We start from the raw sequence: 17,624 nt of genomic DNA, 5'->3' as shown, positions 1-17,624 counted from the left end.
GAAGAAAAAAAAAAAAAAAAGAAGGTACCTGTTTCTAATCACTGCAATACGTCTTTTCCACTTTTCTAGTGACGCTCCATAGATCCTTAACAAAAACTCACCAGACTAATCAACAGGTAACAGGAGAGCTGAGCTAAATCTGTCTGATATCAAAGGAAAAACTGCCCAAATGTTACGCACAATCCCACTCCTTGTATGTCTTCTTTATTTTTCCCACATTTGACTCCTGCAATAAATTTAAGTAAATTGCAGTTTATGGTCATTTTATATTTAACTCATACATTGATGTTTCTGTCATTTTCTTTCTAAAGCATGCCTGGTACCCATTCATCCCATACTCTTACCTTACAAAGAAGGAAGCATGGTAATTTCATAATGTAACTTTTGATTCGACACTAGTCCATTCTTCAGTGTTTATCTTAAGCAAATCAACCCAACAAGCCTCTAATTACAAATTCTTACTGTAGTCTGTGCTGCAAGAACCAAATGGACTAGCTGAAAGGTCCCATATCAAGCGTTGCTACAGCAAATTTTACCCTACAGTCCCTAAGTGGCCAGGGAGACAAAGCCGAATAGAAGACAGAGGGATTATTTGTCTTTAAAAATTAAGTAACAATAATCAAGTGTACGCAACTTTGCAGAACAAAAACAAAAAGCAGCCCCAGTGTCTGCAGGCCTGCAGCACACGAGGGATAACTTCACCAACATTGGTTGGGTTTTATCAACATGTATGGAAGACTCAGAGATGCGAGTCCTCTCGCTCTTCACACGTTTCTGAAAACCGCAGCGCACAGTGGACTCACATGACAGGAGAGATCATGCTGCACTTTTCCCAGATTTGGGTCACCGAAAGAATCTCTCCTCTTGGCTTAGACCCTGTTTTCAAGACACTTAACTGGGGATTTTATCGCATTCCCCTTAGGTATATTTGATTTAAATTCACCAACAGGGTGAACGAATTTATAGGGGAAGGAAAAAACAGGGAGCAGCACACTGCGGAAATCTCATTTGCTTAGGTCCTCAGGTAAAAACCAGGAAGATTCAATGAATGTGTCTATATATGACCTCACTTCCAAATTCAGAAAACCAATGTCACTAAGGAAAAAAAACAGGGCAAACAACCTTCAGGGTATGTTTCTGTTCTGCATTACAACAATTCCCCCTAGCGTAAAATTTCAAGTACCTAAACTTGAATTACTCTTTGAAATTGAGGGATACAGGAACGAAAGAATGGCAAGAACCATGTTAGTCATCAATGAACACACAAGAAGATGTACAGAGACCCTGACAGTGTAGCCCGAAGAAGTTCTTTGAAATCAGCATCCAAAGATCTGCACAGACGTGAAAAACCCCTCTGAAATGGACCCTGATAATTCCTGGTAACTCCTTTCCTGTCACAGCCTGAAACTTCAGCAGATGGAATTATCTGCCTTTAAAGTGGTCGAATTTCCCCTCTCTTCCTACTAGTAAGTAGCTTTCAAACACAGCACAACTGCTTCAGCTGTGTACATTACCAGAAACGTATCAAACGACACTTGCAGATTATTCCCAGAAGAAGTCTGGCAAGTGCACGAAATTTGCCTGGTTCCGCTGGGACGTGCAGGTCACGTGGCGAGCTCCAACACGCTGAGATCAGAACAAATCTTTAAACGTCTGCACCCTGGAGGAAAGCGCTCAGGCTTGAAAGTCGTGCGCTTGCTTTCTGTGAACACTGCGCAACAGTTGTACGAACACAGCGCTGCTCCGCTGGACGCTCCTGGCCGCAGCCGTTCGCCGGGATACGTGCGGAAAGAAAGGATCACAAAAAGAGCATTGACTGAAATGAACTCTCCTAAAACCTTAAGCTACCCTGAAACAACTCGACAAACGCCGTGCTGCAGTCCAGATCCATCTTTTACTCCGAGATGATGCTGAGTCATCGAAACGGAGTACAGTTCGTTCATATTTCTAAAGCTGTTACATAAATAACCCTGTTTTCATTCTTTATTGGAGCTGATCTCTTAAAATATACACTGACAAATGCAAACAGCAAGCTTACCTCCCTACTGCTATCATTAAACAATAAAGAGGAGCACGACAGTTAATCAAAAGCAGACTCCAATAGAAAATCCTCTCAAAACCAGGCTGGCCCACTTCAGACATATATCCCTGTACAGTTTCCAACTGCTGCAAGGTCTTACTGCGAGCTCCATTAAAAATAAAGCTCTTCCCACAATCATTCCCTGCTTCCTTTTCTAGTGACACCCTGCTACTGGATAGTTCCAGTAGCTCCGCTCCCTATGACAGACTTATGGATTACTTCTAGAAAAAAAATCAGCTTTTTTTTTTTCCTGAGTACGTAGCATAGGCAAGTCCTCTGTCCAGTGCCTGGAGCAGATAAAGGTTATGCTGAGAAATTCTACAACTCAGCAAAGGTGCAAACACAGACCCCCATCTCTCTGCTTGCTGCAGAAGATCCTTCGTGGCAAAGAAATCGCCACAATCATTAATAAATTGGCAATGCATATGTGAGGACAAAGACAATTTCATTCTCCAAAATCTTCTGAAACGCATTGATTGAGGTGTCTACTGGGGGACGCGTGAGCAATGGGTGTTTTGTTTTTTTTCTTGTACTTAATATAGGTGCTAATAAACTGAGAGAAATGGACATTTTCTGAATTGGGTACTGTGTTCTCTGATGATTTTTGGAGAACTCCTGACATCATGAGGATGCCAGATATGTGGTTTGCTCATGCTGGCTTTTTTTTTTTCTTTTTTTAAAGTGTTTAACATATGGGCAAAAAAGATGGAAAAAATAATAATTTCTTGTAACTGGGTTTACGTTTGGAATAAAAGATGTGTTAACTCTTAACACAACTTTGTCCTCATGAGACATGATGTCTTGCCAGCCCTGGATAAGCTCTTTAACCTCTAAAACAACTCTTTGTCATAATAATTGCAGCTAGTGTAGCAACTTTTAAAGCCAGAAATCCCTCAGGGTACCTCCAAAATATATCAAGAAGATCCAGAAAGTGCAAGATTAATATTCCCATAAGAGCTCTCCCTAACACAGAAGGGTTGCAAACAGAAACAGCTTTGCAAGCCTGTAAACCCAAAGGACCCCTAGCACTGGTTTTGGACCTTTCTAGATCACAAGTTCCCGAAAATTTTCAGTGAAACTACAGATGTCAAAAAAGAAATAAATAAATCATGTATGCTTTATACCCTTGCTTTTGTCATCCACACTTCACAGGCCTGTAACAGCAGTCTTTGTTTTCCTGCAGCAGTTGATGGACCCCAGGCAGATGATGACTAAGGCTAGAGCTGCACAGCAGGCCGAAAAGTAATGAATCCAGAAAAAATTTCACCTTTGGAATTGAGCATTTCAGCAGTGAGGCACAACTGTCAGAAAAAAGGTTCGGGAAATGCTGGAGGAAGTTTGTGCCTCAGACAACGGCACACTGGGAGGAGAATGGACAAGAGTCCCTCAGGATGGTTCCTGGTTGCTTTTATTACTCATCTACACATTAAAAGATCATGCACGGAGATGTTTGCACAACATCGGTAGCCCTAAAAATGGAGTTGGGTGTGATTCCAGCTACCAGACTGGACATCTTTGCTTTAGATAAATCTCCTGCTTTAAACGAGCATTTAAACATCGCAGCACAGACACAACACTGGCATTTCCTTCCTGTCTGCCGGGGGACAGGCCAAGCAGGCCAGCCAGCTGTTCTGTCTGCTTAATGGATGCAGAGGGTTTCCTGTGGTCTCTCTCCTGCTTTTTGTGCCGTTCACTCCCACTTGGCTCCTCAGCTGCCTCCCGGAGTGCTCACAACTCACCAAAGACCACCAATACTTGGTTTTCTTGTCCATATTTCCTTCTGAGCCACAGGGTCTCCTTAGAATAAACCAGACATTTCTAATTTAAAGAAAGGCCATTTCCATGGCGGTTCCTTCCACACCGATGGAATATCTGGTCCTTGGGACGCTCAGCAGCCACGGAAGATGTCATGCCGAGCGGGAGATGTTCCTTGGCCTAAGGCCCTGCTGGATCGTGGGTGCTGCTCCCACAGCGGGGCTGAGGCTGGCAGGAGAGGCAGGAGGCACAGTGCCCACGGTGGGCACAGATAAGATCGCTCTTAAAGGAGGCTCCAGCTCTGAGAGTCTCCTCATTGAGAGGAGTCCAGGGTGGAACGAGCCTGCTGGAGAATGTACAGCTCCAGCCAAAAGGCAGAGATCCTACACAAAGGGCTGCTGCGAGCAGGCTCTTAATCACAATTTGTGATTCATGGAAAATGATATGTGGGGGCGAACAAAGGCCTGAGGGCTGGGACAGCCCCCAGTGGGTGCATTCACTTGCCTGTTTTTACAGCGCCTCTTGGATTTGCTCATCCGAGGCTCATCTGGGGGAATGAGGAACACGCACAATGCTCCCAAGAAGGACTCAAACTTTCAAAAGCCATAAATCCACGCTGGATTTCCCACTCCATAAGTTTTGGCTACAAGCCACAGGAACCTTAACTTTTACTCTCAGGAAGTCGGCCATGCCCTGACAGTCAGTCCCTGACTCTTTCAGGGTTTCTTCATGTCTCTTCTAAATCACACTAGCAAAGTTTATTTTGGGGAACTGAGAGAAGAGAAAGGTTCCTGTACCTTCCACTTTTGTTTTATTTGAAAAGTTGAGCTCTGCAAACCCTCCCTATAGCCCAGTCCATTTTACCTTTCTTTCCCTACCGCCTCATTTTCCTGAGAAGATGAAGTATTATCTGACTGCAGAAGCATCCTCTGCCCACTCAGGATAAGTACATCAGAGATCACCTTTGAAATAACAGGGTAGGCTGGGAGGGGGAGCGCTGCCTGCCCCTGGTCACGTACAAGTACACTCATTCCCTGGAAGCATGGCTTTGACGTGACCCTCTCACATATTCCTTAGCCTTCACTGAAGATTGGGAAAGGGCAGGGAAAATATTCATCTGGGGAATCCAAGAAGCCAGCACAGGCCTTAACACAGCCCCTAGGAGAAGGAGGAGCCAGAAAAAAAAAAAAAAAAAAAAAACAGGCCAAGAAGACTTGGGTGGTTTTTTGGGTTTTCCCCCCTCAGTTTAGTTGCTTGATAAGGACTTGTTCCGACAGGGCACGTGGGGCAGCAGTGCTGCGATCCCACCTCTGCCTCACAAGGGGGCATTTTGCCATCAGGCTACAGAGCTCCCACAATCAAGCAACAGCCTGGTGATGTCTAGAAGGCTCTTGGCTGGACATAACAGGTAGAGAGAATCCTTTATGCGCCGCCACTTTTCCTTCCTCCCAGGTTGCAGGAAGAGGCCTCATACAGCATTTTCTGCAGTATGGGAGACGAGGCATGCTCCACATCTCTGCCTGGCAAATACACCAAGTCCCAGGCATGAGCGATACAGTCTCTGGGAATGAAAAAATCCTGCTCAAACAAATATTTTCCTTGAACATATTCTCCAAATGGCTTATGGATAAGAGAAAAACGCACCACATATGAGTTCAGTGAATGGCAGCATCTAAAATCCACACACATGTAGATCAGTAGAGGTTCAGATGCCAGAGTTTCAACACCTTAGTTCTGAGTGACTGTGGGATCACAACACCATCATAAATCTACAGATAATTCACATGTTGAAGCACAAAGAGGGAGAGCAGAGTTAAGTTCAGGATCTCTCAAGAAGACTGTTTAAACTTTCAGTGAGACAGAATAGCAATTTTTCCTTAACCTTTTCTCAAAATTGATATACCAATGTAATCAGAAATAATTTTATTGGCCTCAAATTTGCTTGCATCTGGCTTTATTCTTTGTGTTTGTTTTAATCAGTTCTATAGCCCTGTAATACTATTCTGTACCTGCGTCTAAGTGACTCAATTCATTGGCCACGTTACACAGAATGAAATCAACCAAAAACAGGGACTCATGTCTTTGATATTATCACATTGTGATGACTAATAAGAGCAAGTAAAACTAAACATGAAGAAAAATCGCTTTATCTTCTGTATTAGTTGTGGATATGTTAATCAAATCATGTAGTATTTCTAAACCAAGCCTGTTACTGGATTTCATCAAACTAAACAAGCAGAACTTGGATAGCAAAGTAAGCTTACAAGAGTGAAGTTCCTTTAGTCAGAATCATCAAGACTTGGCTTCTGGAGCTTTACTTTCTGTTCTGCTGGCCTATGGCATAGTAAAAGTACAAATAAGGCAGAACAGAAAGCTTAAAAGGCAATGAGAACAGGAACACAACTTATAAGGCACACTCTGCTCATCTGGCTACTCCCAGCATCCCATAAGCAAACACCAAGAAGCAATTCACCCAGTGACCTTCAAAAACCAGGTTCCTTTATCCAGGGACTATGTGCTCGAGGTCAAAGTTTTACTAGACTTCAGTATACGAGAGTGGCATATTAGCTATTCAACTCTAAGTCCCTTAATGACAGGGGACAGCTGAGATCTGCTCAAATCAAATTACAGTTCCAATTATGCAAAATACTGTGGTTCTGCGTTTCCTGACACCAGCATTATTTCAGGCTGCAGCTTGAAGTTATCTGCTCTACGATTTCTGAAAACAGGCAATTAAAACGAGAAAAACTTATCACTTACTCATATTTGGTAAAGAATACTACATGACAAATTATTTATATATGAACATGTCAACTGCTGAACATAAACACTGAGCAGTATTTTGTAAAATATATCTCATACCGTCAGGGAGTTGTTTACAGGACAAAGCATCATCAAGATCTTTGGCAGTTGATGGGTCGATGGTGAAAATGCATTCTTTCCTATCCAAGAAAAAAAAAAAAAAAAGGAAAATTTATCTTCCAGTCATGAAGAAGGCATCAAAACACATAGACCAGAGACATCCAGATAACAATAACAATGTTTTCAGAAGACTCAGGCTGTTGAAACGTCTTCCAAACTAACCTGAAAATCTAAATCTAATGTAAAAAAAAAAAAAAAAAAAAGTTTTGGAGAAGTGAAACTCCTTGATGTCAGTTTTGTTGTTGTTGCTTTCCTTCATTTTTCTTTTTGGTAGAACTGGCTGCTTTTAACAGCTTTCATCTCATTGCTGATTTTCCTCCACAAAAACTAAACAACTGATCCCATCAAGTTCACTCTAAAGAAACAAGCAGGGAAAAGTCTCGATGCCTTGCAGCTAGAGGAAAAAGAGAAGGTCCCTAATTGTAGAGCTAAATTAACCACAAATAACCCACAGCCCCATGCATAAGAGCAGGTACTGCAGCATCTGTGACTCCGTGAGCACAGCTAGCATGGAGCAGAGGCAGTGAAACACTCACAAACCAGGCTGTGTGACAACTAAAGCAGGGGTGAGTCTTTCATTCTGAGTGCAGACGCTGAAGGGTTGCGGTACTTTATGACACCGATGTTGGAGATCGTGCACCAAAGGGAAAATCAGGTTCAATACGAAACACCAAGAAAGTTAAAGAATAAAAGAGCTCCCAATTAGCTAATTAGATTTAGCAAATCAACATGGTGGCTAGGAAAAGCTGAACACCCCTCCACATGTGCTGCAATAGGTGGTACCTGGAACAATCCGCCTTGCCCTTGAAGGTTTACAGAATTTGTGTCCCCCAGCAATGGGTGGCAGGGACACAGGGAACGTATCACGATAGACAGTTACGGTCTATGGCCACAGAGACGAGGCAAAATATAGCATCTGACCTCAGGCATCATCATGTTCAAAGCACAGAGACCTAAAATATGGAGTACTCAGGAAAAAAATACAACCCCCCTTCTGAAACTCCTGCTCAGGGCCTCCCTTCACTCTGGGCTGCCCTACAGCACCTTCCTGCCCAGGCCCCTGGCCCCAAGCAATATGAGGAATGTGAGACTAGACCCAAAAGAGTGGTGAGTACAGCAAAGGAATGGGTTTGCTGGTTTATTTTGCTTTTATCTGAACATTTGGAACAAATTCAGCCTCTCCCGAGGTCAAAGATCCCCAAGCACAATGGTACTGGCCGAGGCTGCCAAGGAGGAGATCAGACAGCTGCTTTTCTTCTCGCCGCAGGAAGACTTGGATCACGGTGGCACCTCCCTTCTGGAGATGTCTGATGAGAGCACGCTTGTTTTTCTTACTGCACAGCCACTGATATCTTCCTGGGGTAGCAGAGGTGGGAGGGGAAAAATTATAGCGAACCTTTAAATGAGCAAGCGTCGCATGGAATTAGCAAGTCTCCGTCTTTTTGCATGGGTGCTTGCACAGCGAGAGCGATGGCTCTATCTTTGCAGGCCTATCACTTCAGTGCTTAAATGCTCTGGGTGGTATCTGTTGGTGTCAGACAGCTGGCAGCGTGTATTTATATAATTCCACCAGGCACACTAAATAGAGATTTTCAAAGACATAAAAATCAGTAAAGCACTTCACTCCCTTCCGAGACTTTGAAAACCTTTTAGAATATGCTAGCTTTCAGATTGGACAGCAAAGCCGCCTTAATCCCTCGACGCACGTTAGTTTCTGAGCCTTCACATGCATCCAAACAAATTACAGATCATGACACTGAAAGGTAGCAAATCTTTTCAACTACACGGCGACTTTGATCTGCGGGTGTCTAGCCATCCGGCAGCAGGAATCAACTAATTTGTAAAGGCTTGCAAGCGTCCTTGCTTCCATAAATACTGAGCCCTTAAAATCCCAAACGCACCTAGGGCTGGAATTTCAGGATCTCTCCTCCCCAGGGTACTGCACCTCGGGGAGCTGTGTGCACACAGGTACACGGCCACCACAAGCAGCTTGCGGGCGCGCACGCGTCCACGCATCGCAGCCTGGCTCCACGACTGCCCCCAGGCATCTCGAGTAAATCTCCCTTCAAGCTCCTTAATTTAAAAGAGCAAACAGCACCGAGCAGAACCTAATGGCTTGATTTACACTGACAAGTGACCAAGAAAAAGGTTAAAGAGCTTCTTCAAAGAGAAGGCGGGTTCCTGTGGCACGGGAGGAGACAGCTGATCCCAGATGTTCGGGGCCCGCAACCGCAAGCCGCTGCCACCCATTGTGAATTGTAGCTGCAGGCAGTTGAAAGATTAGCAGATTGGTTTCAACAAAGCGCATATTTGCAGCCTGCCCTGGAAAGAAGTGAACATAAAAAGGCGGGTGCCAAATCCCGAACACATTTATACAATGGTAGCAACTAGCAGGGCTGCTTTGCCGAGATGTGTTTGGCCAGGGAAGGCTGCTGCAGAGGTGGGTGGTGGCCCCCGTTCAGCGTACACAAAGCAGGGCTGGAGGTGGCCCCAGCCCCACATGGCAACGCCTGGTGCGGGGCTCGCTGCCGCTCGGGCTGTGCTGGCCGGGCTCCTGCAGACCCTTGGCGTGCAGGCACAGCTCTCAGCTGGGATATTTAAGCTCACAGGTGCGAAGTTGGAGAGGGGTCCAGGCAAGCAGTGATCTAGCATTTCTCAGCAGCACCTCTACGTGCAGCACAGCTGGGGTATGTTTTACCACCAGGCTCAGATCCGCTTCTCCTTTCAAACTGCTCGAGGGGCTTGAACTTGTAGCTTGTCATGGGCAGCTTATCCTGGGCACAGACTGCAAGGTGAGGTAAGAAAGTCACTGAGCAAGTAACACAGGGAACGATGCTCCTTGGCACAAGGGCCCTGCAGAAATGTTGCAGGCCAGGTAGTCAGTGGGACATGAGACGCTGATTTGCAAGCAGAGCTCAAAACCCGTGGCAGTGAGATAATTCTGGCACAAAGGAGTACACCTGACTAAAATTTTCTAAGTGAATTCTGCTTACCAGTAATTGCATTATTAAGTGTGATGAATTATATTTCTGGTTTTCAGCTTTTATTACTGGAGAAGTTTCAGATGGCTACAGGAACTGGGGCTGGCATGCGGGAAAGAAAACAATCCGCCGAGTGATGGGACTGCAGTGCCGGGCACGAGTGCAGCACCCCCACGTGTGCTCCTCCAGGCAAGCTCTCAGGAAGGCCCAGGGCTCAGCTGTCAGCTCTTGCTTTTCCTCCAGCCCTGCCACTGTCACCATTTATCCCCAGACGTTTTCAGAGCCACCTCTGGTCCCAGGGCACGGCAGCAGCAGGCAGTGACAAGGGACAGGAGGAAAGGTGGGCAGCGCAGCCGCCCCCTGCCCCACAAATTGTCCCCTTCCTTGGCACCTGCTCCAAGGCCAGGTCCCCCGGGAGCACCCTGGAGGCAGGCTGACAAACCCAGCCAGGTGAAGAAATAACATTGCTCCCGGCTATGCGGCAAGTCCACTCGGAGAGGAGGAAGGAGCCACTGAAATTCCTCCACTGGCCATGCTGGCCGGCTGTACAATACCCCAAAGGCTGCGGCGCAAAGATCCCGGAGAGATCAGACCACATTTCTGAGCGTAACCAATAACAAAACCAACCTGCCGTGGGTTGTATGGCTAAACCTCAAGGCAACAGTCCTTCTCATGCACCTGCTAACAAAGACGTTGCTTAAGCACAAGCAAATATCACGGCTGCATGCAGGCATATTTGCATTGACCACAGGTAAATACAAATTGGCAGCTGTCGCCGGCTTCTGGAGGGCTGCCAAGGTGACCTTGTGGATTAAGCAGCCCGATCATTCCTCTCTCCCCCTGCTTTAAAAGCCCCGAAGGAGCCATCTCTCATTGTCATTACACCTAATAAAAATCTGTTTTATTCATTTAAAATTGTCAAAACATACTTTGTAAAAGTAATGAGATGTTCCAAGTCCGTCCGTTCCAACACACACACAAGGTGGTTAGTGAAAGGAAACTGGTTTGGGAGATAGAGGCGCACACAGAGTTAAGAGATTTTCCGGTCTTCATGGAAAGGGCTGGAGATTAACGTGTGTCTTTTAAGAACCCCCCAGCCTCCGCGCGCTAATCGAAAAGAAACATTTCAGTGTGCAAACCTCCCCTTCTGACGGGAGCCTCTTTGTCCGAAACCTGTGTTTAATGTGGGCCTGTAGAGGTGGACTTGCTCTGGCATGGAGTTTGTGTTGATGGAAGAGTAATTTTTTTTTTTCCCTCCTCCAGGTGGCCAGAGGATTTGTGCACTGGATCCGGGCCATGCCTACAAGAGATCTGGGGGAACGGCTCGCACGGAGCGCCGTGGCCCCGCACGTGCTGCTCCTGCAGCCCGTACCCTTCTGAAGCCCCTTCAGCACCGCTGAAGGCACAGCTCGCACGCCGGCTCCGTCTGCCACCTTGCACATCAACCACCTGGGGAAACAATGTGCAGAGCAGAGCGCTCCGTTCATTAGACGGTAACGACGGTGCACATACGCAAGCTGGAATATCAATCCTAATTTAAGGAAAGCTAATTAGGTGCCGTTTCTCTTTGTACGCCTTAAGGAAGCCTAATTAAAGTGGACGAGCGTATCTGCAGAGCGGTTAGTCTTCTTACCTTTAACCGAACCTAACATAAATGGCTATTGCAGCAGTAGAGGTAAGATAAACAGTCTGTTAGTGAGCTAGAATTACCATCACGGTAATTAAAATGTTCGCAGATCACAGGACTGCAACGGCAGTTTGTTTTTCTGTGTGTAAATAAGTACATCTATGCAAAGGTATTCACAAGAGTCAGCAGAGAAAACAGCAGACAGTTGGTGCTGCAAGGTGTGCTACACTACACCAGGATAGCTTTTTGCCAGCTAAAATCATTTAAAACTCAATAATTCAGCTGGAACTCGCCATAAAATATAACACAAGGAGATCACAAGTCCCAGTGGCCAGTGCTCCATCTTCACTCAAGTGGAAGCCTGCTTGCTCCAAGACGAAGCATTGCGTTTGTAAGCCGTGGCCTCAGGCTGCAGCAGAGGCGAGGTTCCTGGCATGGCCAGTGGTCGGGTGAAGTCTGGGTGTTACCAGCGTGATTTTGTGTAAAAGCAGCTCGATGCTGCTAATGCAGGAAAGCGACGCTTTGTGCACGGCAAACAAAGCAGCGCCGCGCAGCCGTGCGAACCCTGCTAACACAACTGGACAGCCTCCCCAGGCAGCAGCGTGCCAGCAGAGATGCTGAGCCCAGATTTGCACCACTCAGACGGCAACAACCGTGAAACAGTTCAGGGAACTGCGTGTACCCGGTGGGACATCAGCAAGCCCTCAATGAGGCAAGATGTTGTCCTTACCAGATGAAGTGACTTCGCAGGAGGCAGAGCCCTAAAGAAGCAAGCAGACACCAGCTATTTGGGAACCAGGGAGGGCTGGGGCCTCTGACAGCAAGCCCAAGCACCTAAGGAAGGGGCTGAGCAAGGAACCACCAAAAGTCTCCCAACAGGGGACCCAGGGGCTGAAGTGGAACTAAGGTGCCTGAACACCTTACTTACCTCCCTGCCCTGACTATCTCCCAAGGGCAACCTGTGGACTGAGGCAGCCTCCTGCCAGCATTCACAGGTCATTCACCAAAACCAACACAACTACAAAAGACAAAGAATCCACCAGAAGCCACAGCATCCTCTAGAAGGGAGAAGGTGGCTGCAACCTGCTGGCTGCAACCTGCTGGCTGTGAATTCCCGACAGGCAAACAGTGCGTGGCTGCAGATTCAGACAGCTGGGTGACCACCAAATGCCAACCTCCCTTCCTGCCCCAGCTCTTGCTGTGAGCCCACAGTCCCTGAAGCACCTCCTGAAATCTTTCGCAGAAGCATTACGCGATTTCCAGCACCCACGCTGCTGCAGCTGGAGGCGAGATGGCAATGACCACCGTTCTGTTTATTGGAGTACAGGCATCACGAGCCTTCTTTACACCTGAATGTCAGTGCTGAGACATTTACAGTAAGAGTGACTGCATGGCTAGACACTTGCAGTGCATTCACATTCTTCTAGGGACTCTTTAGATTGTCCTGTTCTCTTCACCCTGTGAGTGCATACAATAGCTGGGTGGGACCGAGAGCTCCGCATCCTGGTTTACCCTTATTAACTTCAGCTCAAAGCTGGCTTTTTAAAATTAAGCAACAAAGGCACTTTTAGAGTCCTTAGGCTCTTCAGGTCATTTCTAAGAAGCTGCTGAGCTCTATCTTGGAAAAGCTAAACAGACATCATTTCTCAGAGCTGGAAACGGTTGTTTTAATTTGGAAACAGGCATCCTAGAGCTGTCAACTCACTCCAGTGAAAGCTACAAACGTTTTTTCACACAACAGCCCAATTGTTATGGCAACCGCAAAAATCAAATCCCATTCCTCAATCCCAAGTAAACCCAACTTGACCACGCTGTCTGCGCAGGTTCGTTCTGAAGTGCCAATTAGCATGGGACCTGTTCCACCGATGTTCATCACTCAGATGGGTATGAAACATTTTCGCAGAGAGAAGTTACAGAGAACAATCAGTGCCTGAACATCGAGATTTCGACATCCCACTCCCGAAGACATCTATTACGTGTGGTGTCTACCACATTTGTCACACTTGATGTGGGCAGATTTCAGTTAAAGCCCTGGAGTGGCTGCTTCCAAGACGAATGCTTAAAAGGGATACATTAAAAAATATGCATGCAGTAGAACTGCCCTGACAAATCTCTGAAGGCACTCTGAATGCCCTGCAACACACTGACAAAGATACATGACACACCACAAAACTCTCTTTGCATGGTGCATAAATTTCAAAATGAAGTGAAATTATAAGGTAATTGGAAGCAAAAGCTGCCCCCGCCAAACATTAATTATACAAATCCCACAAAACTCCAGCACACCATAAAATGCATCGGAAGCCCAACTTTATACATCAAACCTGTACTGTTCTTTTTAATTTCTCTGTGTTTATGTTTTAGCTAACATCTTGTTCTGGTTCAGAAAACAGACCTTGGTCCAAGAGAGCAGCTAACAATGACTCCTGATGTATTGTACTTCTACAACAATAAACATTTACATTTTCACCAAGGGCTGCTCGCGGGATTGCCGAACCGGAATCAATTATTCCTCCTGTGTATTTATGGCCTCAAAGTAAGGAGGAAGAAGGTAAAAAAAAAAAAAAAAAAAGAGCACTGCAGTCTTGGAACATAACTAAATGGTTTGAAAAGCCAACATATATATAACAGATCAGAGTGTCTGAGAGACCAAGCACCAGCAATACTTCCTACAAGTCATGCTGTAATTGAGCCACAAATATAATGAGGTCTCTGCACCACCACTATCCCACGCAAGAAGGTGGAGTGTAATTGAAAATGCACTTGCATTATATAAACTACCTTAATCATAGATGCACCGAGCTAGAAATGGAAGAGACATTAGGTCATCCAACCCCCATAGGTCAGAGCTGGGCTACACGTGACAATACATTTGCGAGGACTTTCTCCAGTATAGTATTAAGCATCTTTAGCGATGGAGTTTCCAGTGCTTTCTTTAGCACTGTAGGCTACATTCTATTTTAGGTTGGACAGGAAAGGTTTCCTCTTTGTTTTACCCTACTTGTCCTCATAACACCCCTTTGTGTCCTTCCACCACCTTCAATGACTCTCGCTTCTTTCTGGTCCACGTATTTTAACCGTTAACTACGTCTTTCACAAACTCCTAGTTTCAGTGTTGGCAAATACACACTGCATGGTTTATCCTGCCTTTCAGGTTGGTCCCTCAGCTCCCAAAATACCTTAGTCTTCTCTGGACTGCCCCACTTCTAAACCATGCTGTGATGTCTCCAGGACAACTCTGCCTCATACAGAACCTTCAGGTGTGCCATCTGTATTAGGCTTGTTTCTGTCTTTGTAGAGAGCGAGGATCTGAGAATAACCTGGCAACAAGGATCCATCACCCAAAACCTTCAGGGAAGACAGGTCAGAGAGAATGCATTGCTCACTCAACAGCTTACAGCACAGACCTTGAAAAAAAATGATTTATTTTTCAAGAAAACAAATGTTTCCTGGGCTTTCACGACAAAAGTGTCCTTCTGTCCTGAAAGAGACACACTGGCTGACACCAGGTCTGGGATCTTTCATCTCCTGTCTACGTATGTGCTATCCGACCTGTAGCAAGAGAACAGCATCAGCAGAGCACTGCGGTATCAGGCAAAGTGGCAGCATCCAGCACCTCTGAACTGGGCAGGCCACCTCACATACATAAACGTGACAGGATAGGGCACTCTTCTGCTCACTGCATGCAGTTAAAGCCCACCTTGCGATCCAGTAGAATCCAGTAAGAAATGGACACGTTCCCAAACTGATTTAAGATTTTTATCCTCATCTCCCTGTTATTCCCTCCATAAAACGGGCAGCCAGACGGGAACAAGACTGTATATATATAGCAACCTAGTTGCAAAAGTTATTACTGTTTTCCACAGCGAAACACTCTTAACTAAGCAAGCTCGGTTTTGATGGCCTGCAATATCAGAACACAATAACGCTGTCCAACTGCACACCACTGATTCCACTTCAAGCTGTGCTTCCAATGACCACACGCGCCTTCCTGTAAGGAAAAACACCAGTGATGTTGCCAGTGTGTCTGCACACCAGCCGCTGGTAACAGCAGCATCTGACAGCAAACACCATGCATCATTTTGCACAAAACAGTGTCACCACAATTGCTGTAGCTATAGTGTAGTAGAAAATGTTATGAAAACAGAGCGGAGGACCTGAAGAAGCCAACTGAGTGTCAGGAGCAGGGAGCTGAATCACATCACCCTGACAGGAGCGCTGTTTTGTTCGGTTTTACTTACTCAGCTAATGGGTGAGTCCTGTGCTAACGCTAGCTCTCCTCACCGCTCCAAGGGCACTGTTCCCCAGGCTGCCCAGACAGCAGAAGTACCAGAGCAGGTACGGACATCATCACTCTTCTGGACTCGGCCCTGTTAGAGAGGGACTAGATCTGACATCCTCAGAGACTGCTGAGTAATCCTTTGTGTGCCTTCTATCTCCCTACAGAGAACATTGAATCAGTCACAGAACAGCTCAGTGCCCAGCGAGAGGGCAGAGATCATAATCTGGCCCTGTTTGTGTCTCTGCTCCACGCCAAGGTAACAGTCAGGCCTGCAGCAATGTTGCTTATACATTTGCTAAACAAGCCATTTCTCAGTTTCCATCAGAAACCAGAGCATTTTTACATATCCTATTATAGCTGAGTAAGTCTTGCTCTACTTAACACTAGCTTTTTGTAGTGGAAAATCTCCAGGAAACAAGCTGTTTAATGGTGTTTTATCTGACTTGCACTCATTTCAAACTAAAGTATTCCACCTGCCTTGAAAAGACATCTGTTTCAGAGGCTGATTGCTTTCCTCCAACTCCTTGCTCAGCTCAAGGCTGCCATTTTTTATTTTTATTTATTTAACCAGCACCTCTCATTTTATCAGCCAACAACCTGCTCGGGCAACTACAGCAAAGAACACGCTGTCAACCCTTTCCTATAAGCACAGCTAATCCCTGGTACGAGCTGCACCACACCTCAAGAAAGGATCGGAGCCACAGTGCAGGTACTGCCCTACTGCCAGAGCTTCCCCCTTACCAACAGTGCTAACCACCGAGCTTCCCTCCGCAGCAGGGCACAGAGACACAGCACAGCACTTTTCCCCCCTCGTCAACCCGAGGAAGGATGCTACGTTTCTGAATGGGCAGCCAAAATTACAGTTTAGCCTTTAATAGCTTTGATAGCTTTAGGTCAGTTGCAATTTGGGCCATGGCATATTGAAATATCAAGATGCAAACTTTAGCTGAAGGCTTCGTTGCACTCTTTAGAGCTCTTTGTCTGCAAAAGCAAAGTTCATTAACTCCGCACTAGCGGGGAAGCAAGTGAACATTAACTGCCCCCTGCCAATGCTGCGGACCCTTGCTGAGCCCCAGCGTGATGCCCTCCAGGCCTTTCAGCAGCCAGAAGGCTGCTAAAAACAAAAAAAAAAGAAAAAAGCTCATGCTCCTCACAGGAGGAATTGAGTTTTGCTGCCATTCAGAGATCTCAATGGAGAAATGAGTTGATGGGAATGTCACAAAGCTCAAAAGGAAAAGCAAAGTCCTGCACCTGGGGAGGAATAACTCCACACACCAGTACAGGCTGGGGGCTGCCTGGCTGGAAAGCAGCTTGGCAAAAAAGGACTTGGGGTCCTGGCGGGCAACGAGTTGCACATGAGCCAACAACATGTCCCTGTGGCAAAGAAGGCCAACAGCCTGCGGGGCTGCATTAGGAAGAGTGGTGGCAGCATGTCAAGCAATGCAGTCCTCTGATCCTTCCCCTCTACTGGACACCGGTGAGACCACAGCTGAAGGGCTGGGTCCAGTTCGGGGCTCACCAGTACCAGGAAGACATCAAAATACTGGAGCAGGTCTGCTGAAGGGCCGCAGTGATGATCAAGGGATTGGAGTGCGCGACGTCACAGGACAGGCTGAGAGCTGGGACTGCTCAGCTTCGAGAAGAGAAAGCCCAGGTGGGGACATCTTACCAATGTCAAGAACTACTTGATGAGAGGGAGCAGAGATGACTAAGTCAACAGAGCCAGATTCTTCTCAGTGTATCTAGCGACAGGATGTGGGGCAACGGGCACAAAACACAGAAGTTCAATTGAAAGATAATAATAAAAAAAAATCAACATCTTTTTACCATAAACATGCTCAAACCCCAGAATAGGTTGTTCAGAGAGGTTGTAGAATCTCATCTCTGGAAATACTCAGAAACAAACTTGACACAGCCCTGAGCAACCGGGGTTGGAGTAGATGATCTCCAGAGGTTCCTTCTGACCCCCATCACCAG

General features: G+C 46.2%; 1 protein-coding gene across 2 annotated transcripts in view; it reads right to left on the bottom strand.

The window, feature by feature from the left end:
- The window catches only part of DIS3L2 (DIS3 like 3'-5' exoribonuclease 2), a 187,540-nt gene that overhangs the window by 84,713 nt on the left and 85,203 nt on the right, over positions 1–17,624 (bottom strand). For both annotated transcript variants that reach the window (XM_035334655.1, XM_035334656.1), the window contains one exon: positions 6,698–6,777. In XM_035334655.1, the coding sequence (XP_035190546.1) occupies positions 6,698–6,777 (80 nt within the window). The remainder of the gene's footprint in view (positions 1–6,697; positions 6,778–17,624) is intronic.

Source organism: Oxyura jamaicensis, chromosome 9 (assembly GCF_011077185.1).
Source record: "Oxyura jamaicensis isolate SHBP4307 breed ruddy duck chromosome 9, BPBGC_Ojam_1.0, whole genome shotgun sequence".
In the NCBI taxonomy this organism is placed as follows: Eukaryota; Metazoa; Chordata; class Aves; order Anseriformes; family Anatidae; genus Oxyura; species Oxyura jamaicensis.
Note: the sequence above shows the minus strand (reverse complement) of the source record. Positions and strands in the feature narration are given on the sequence as shown.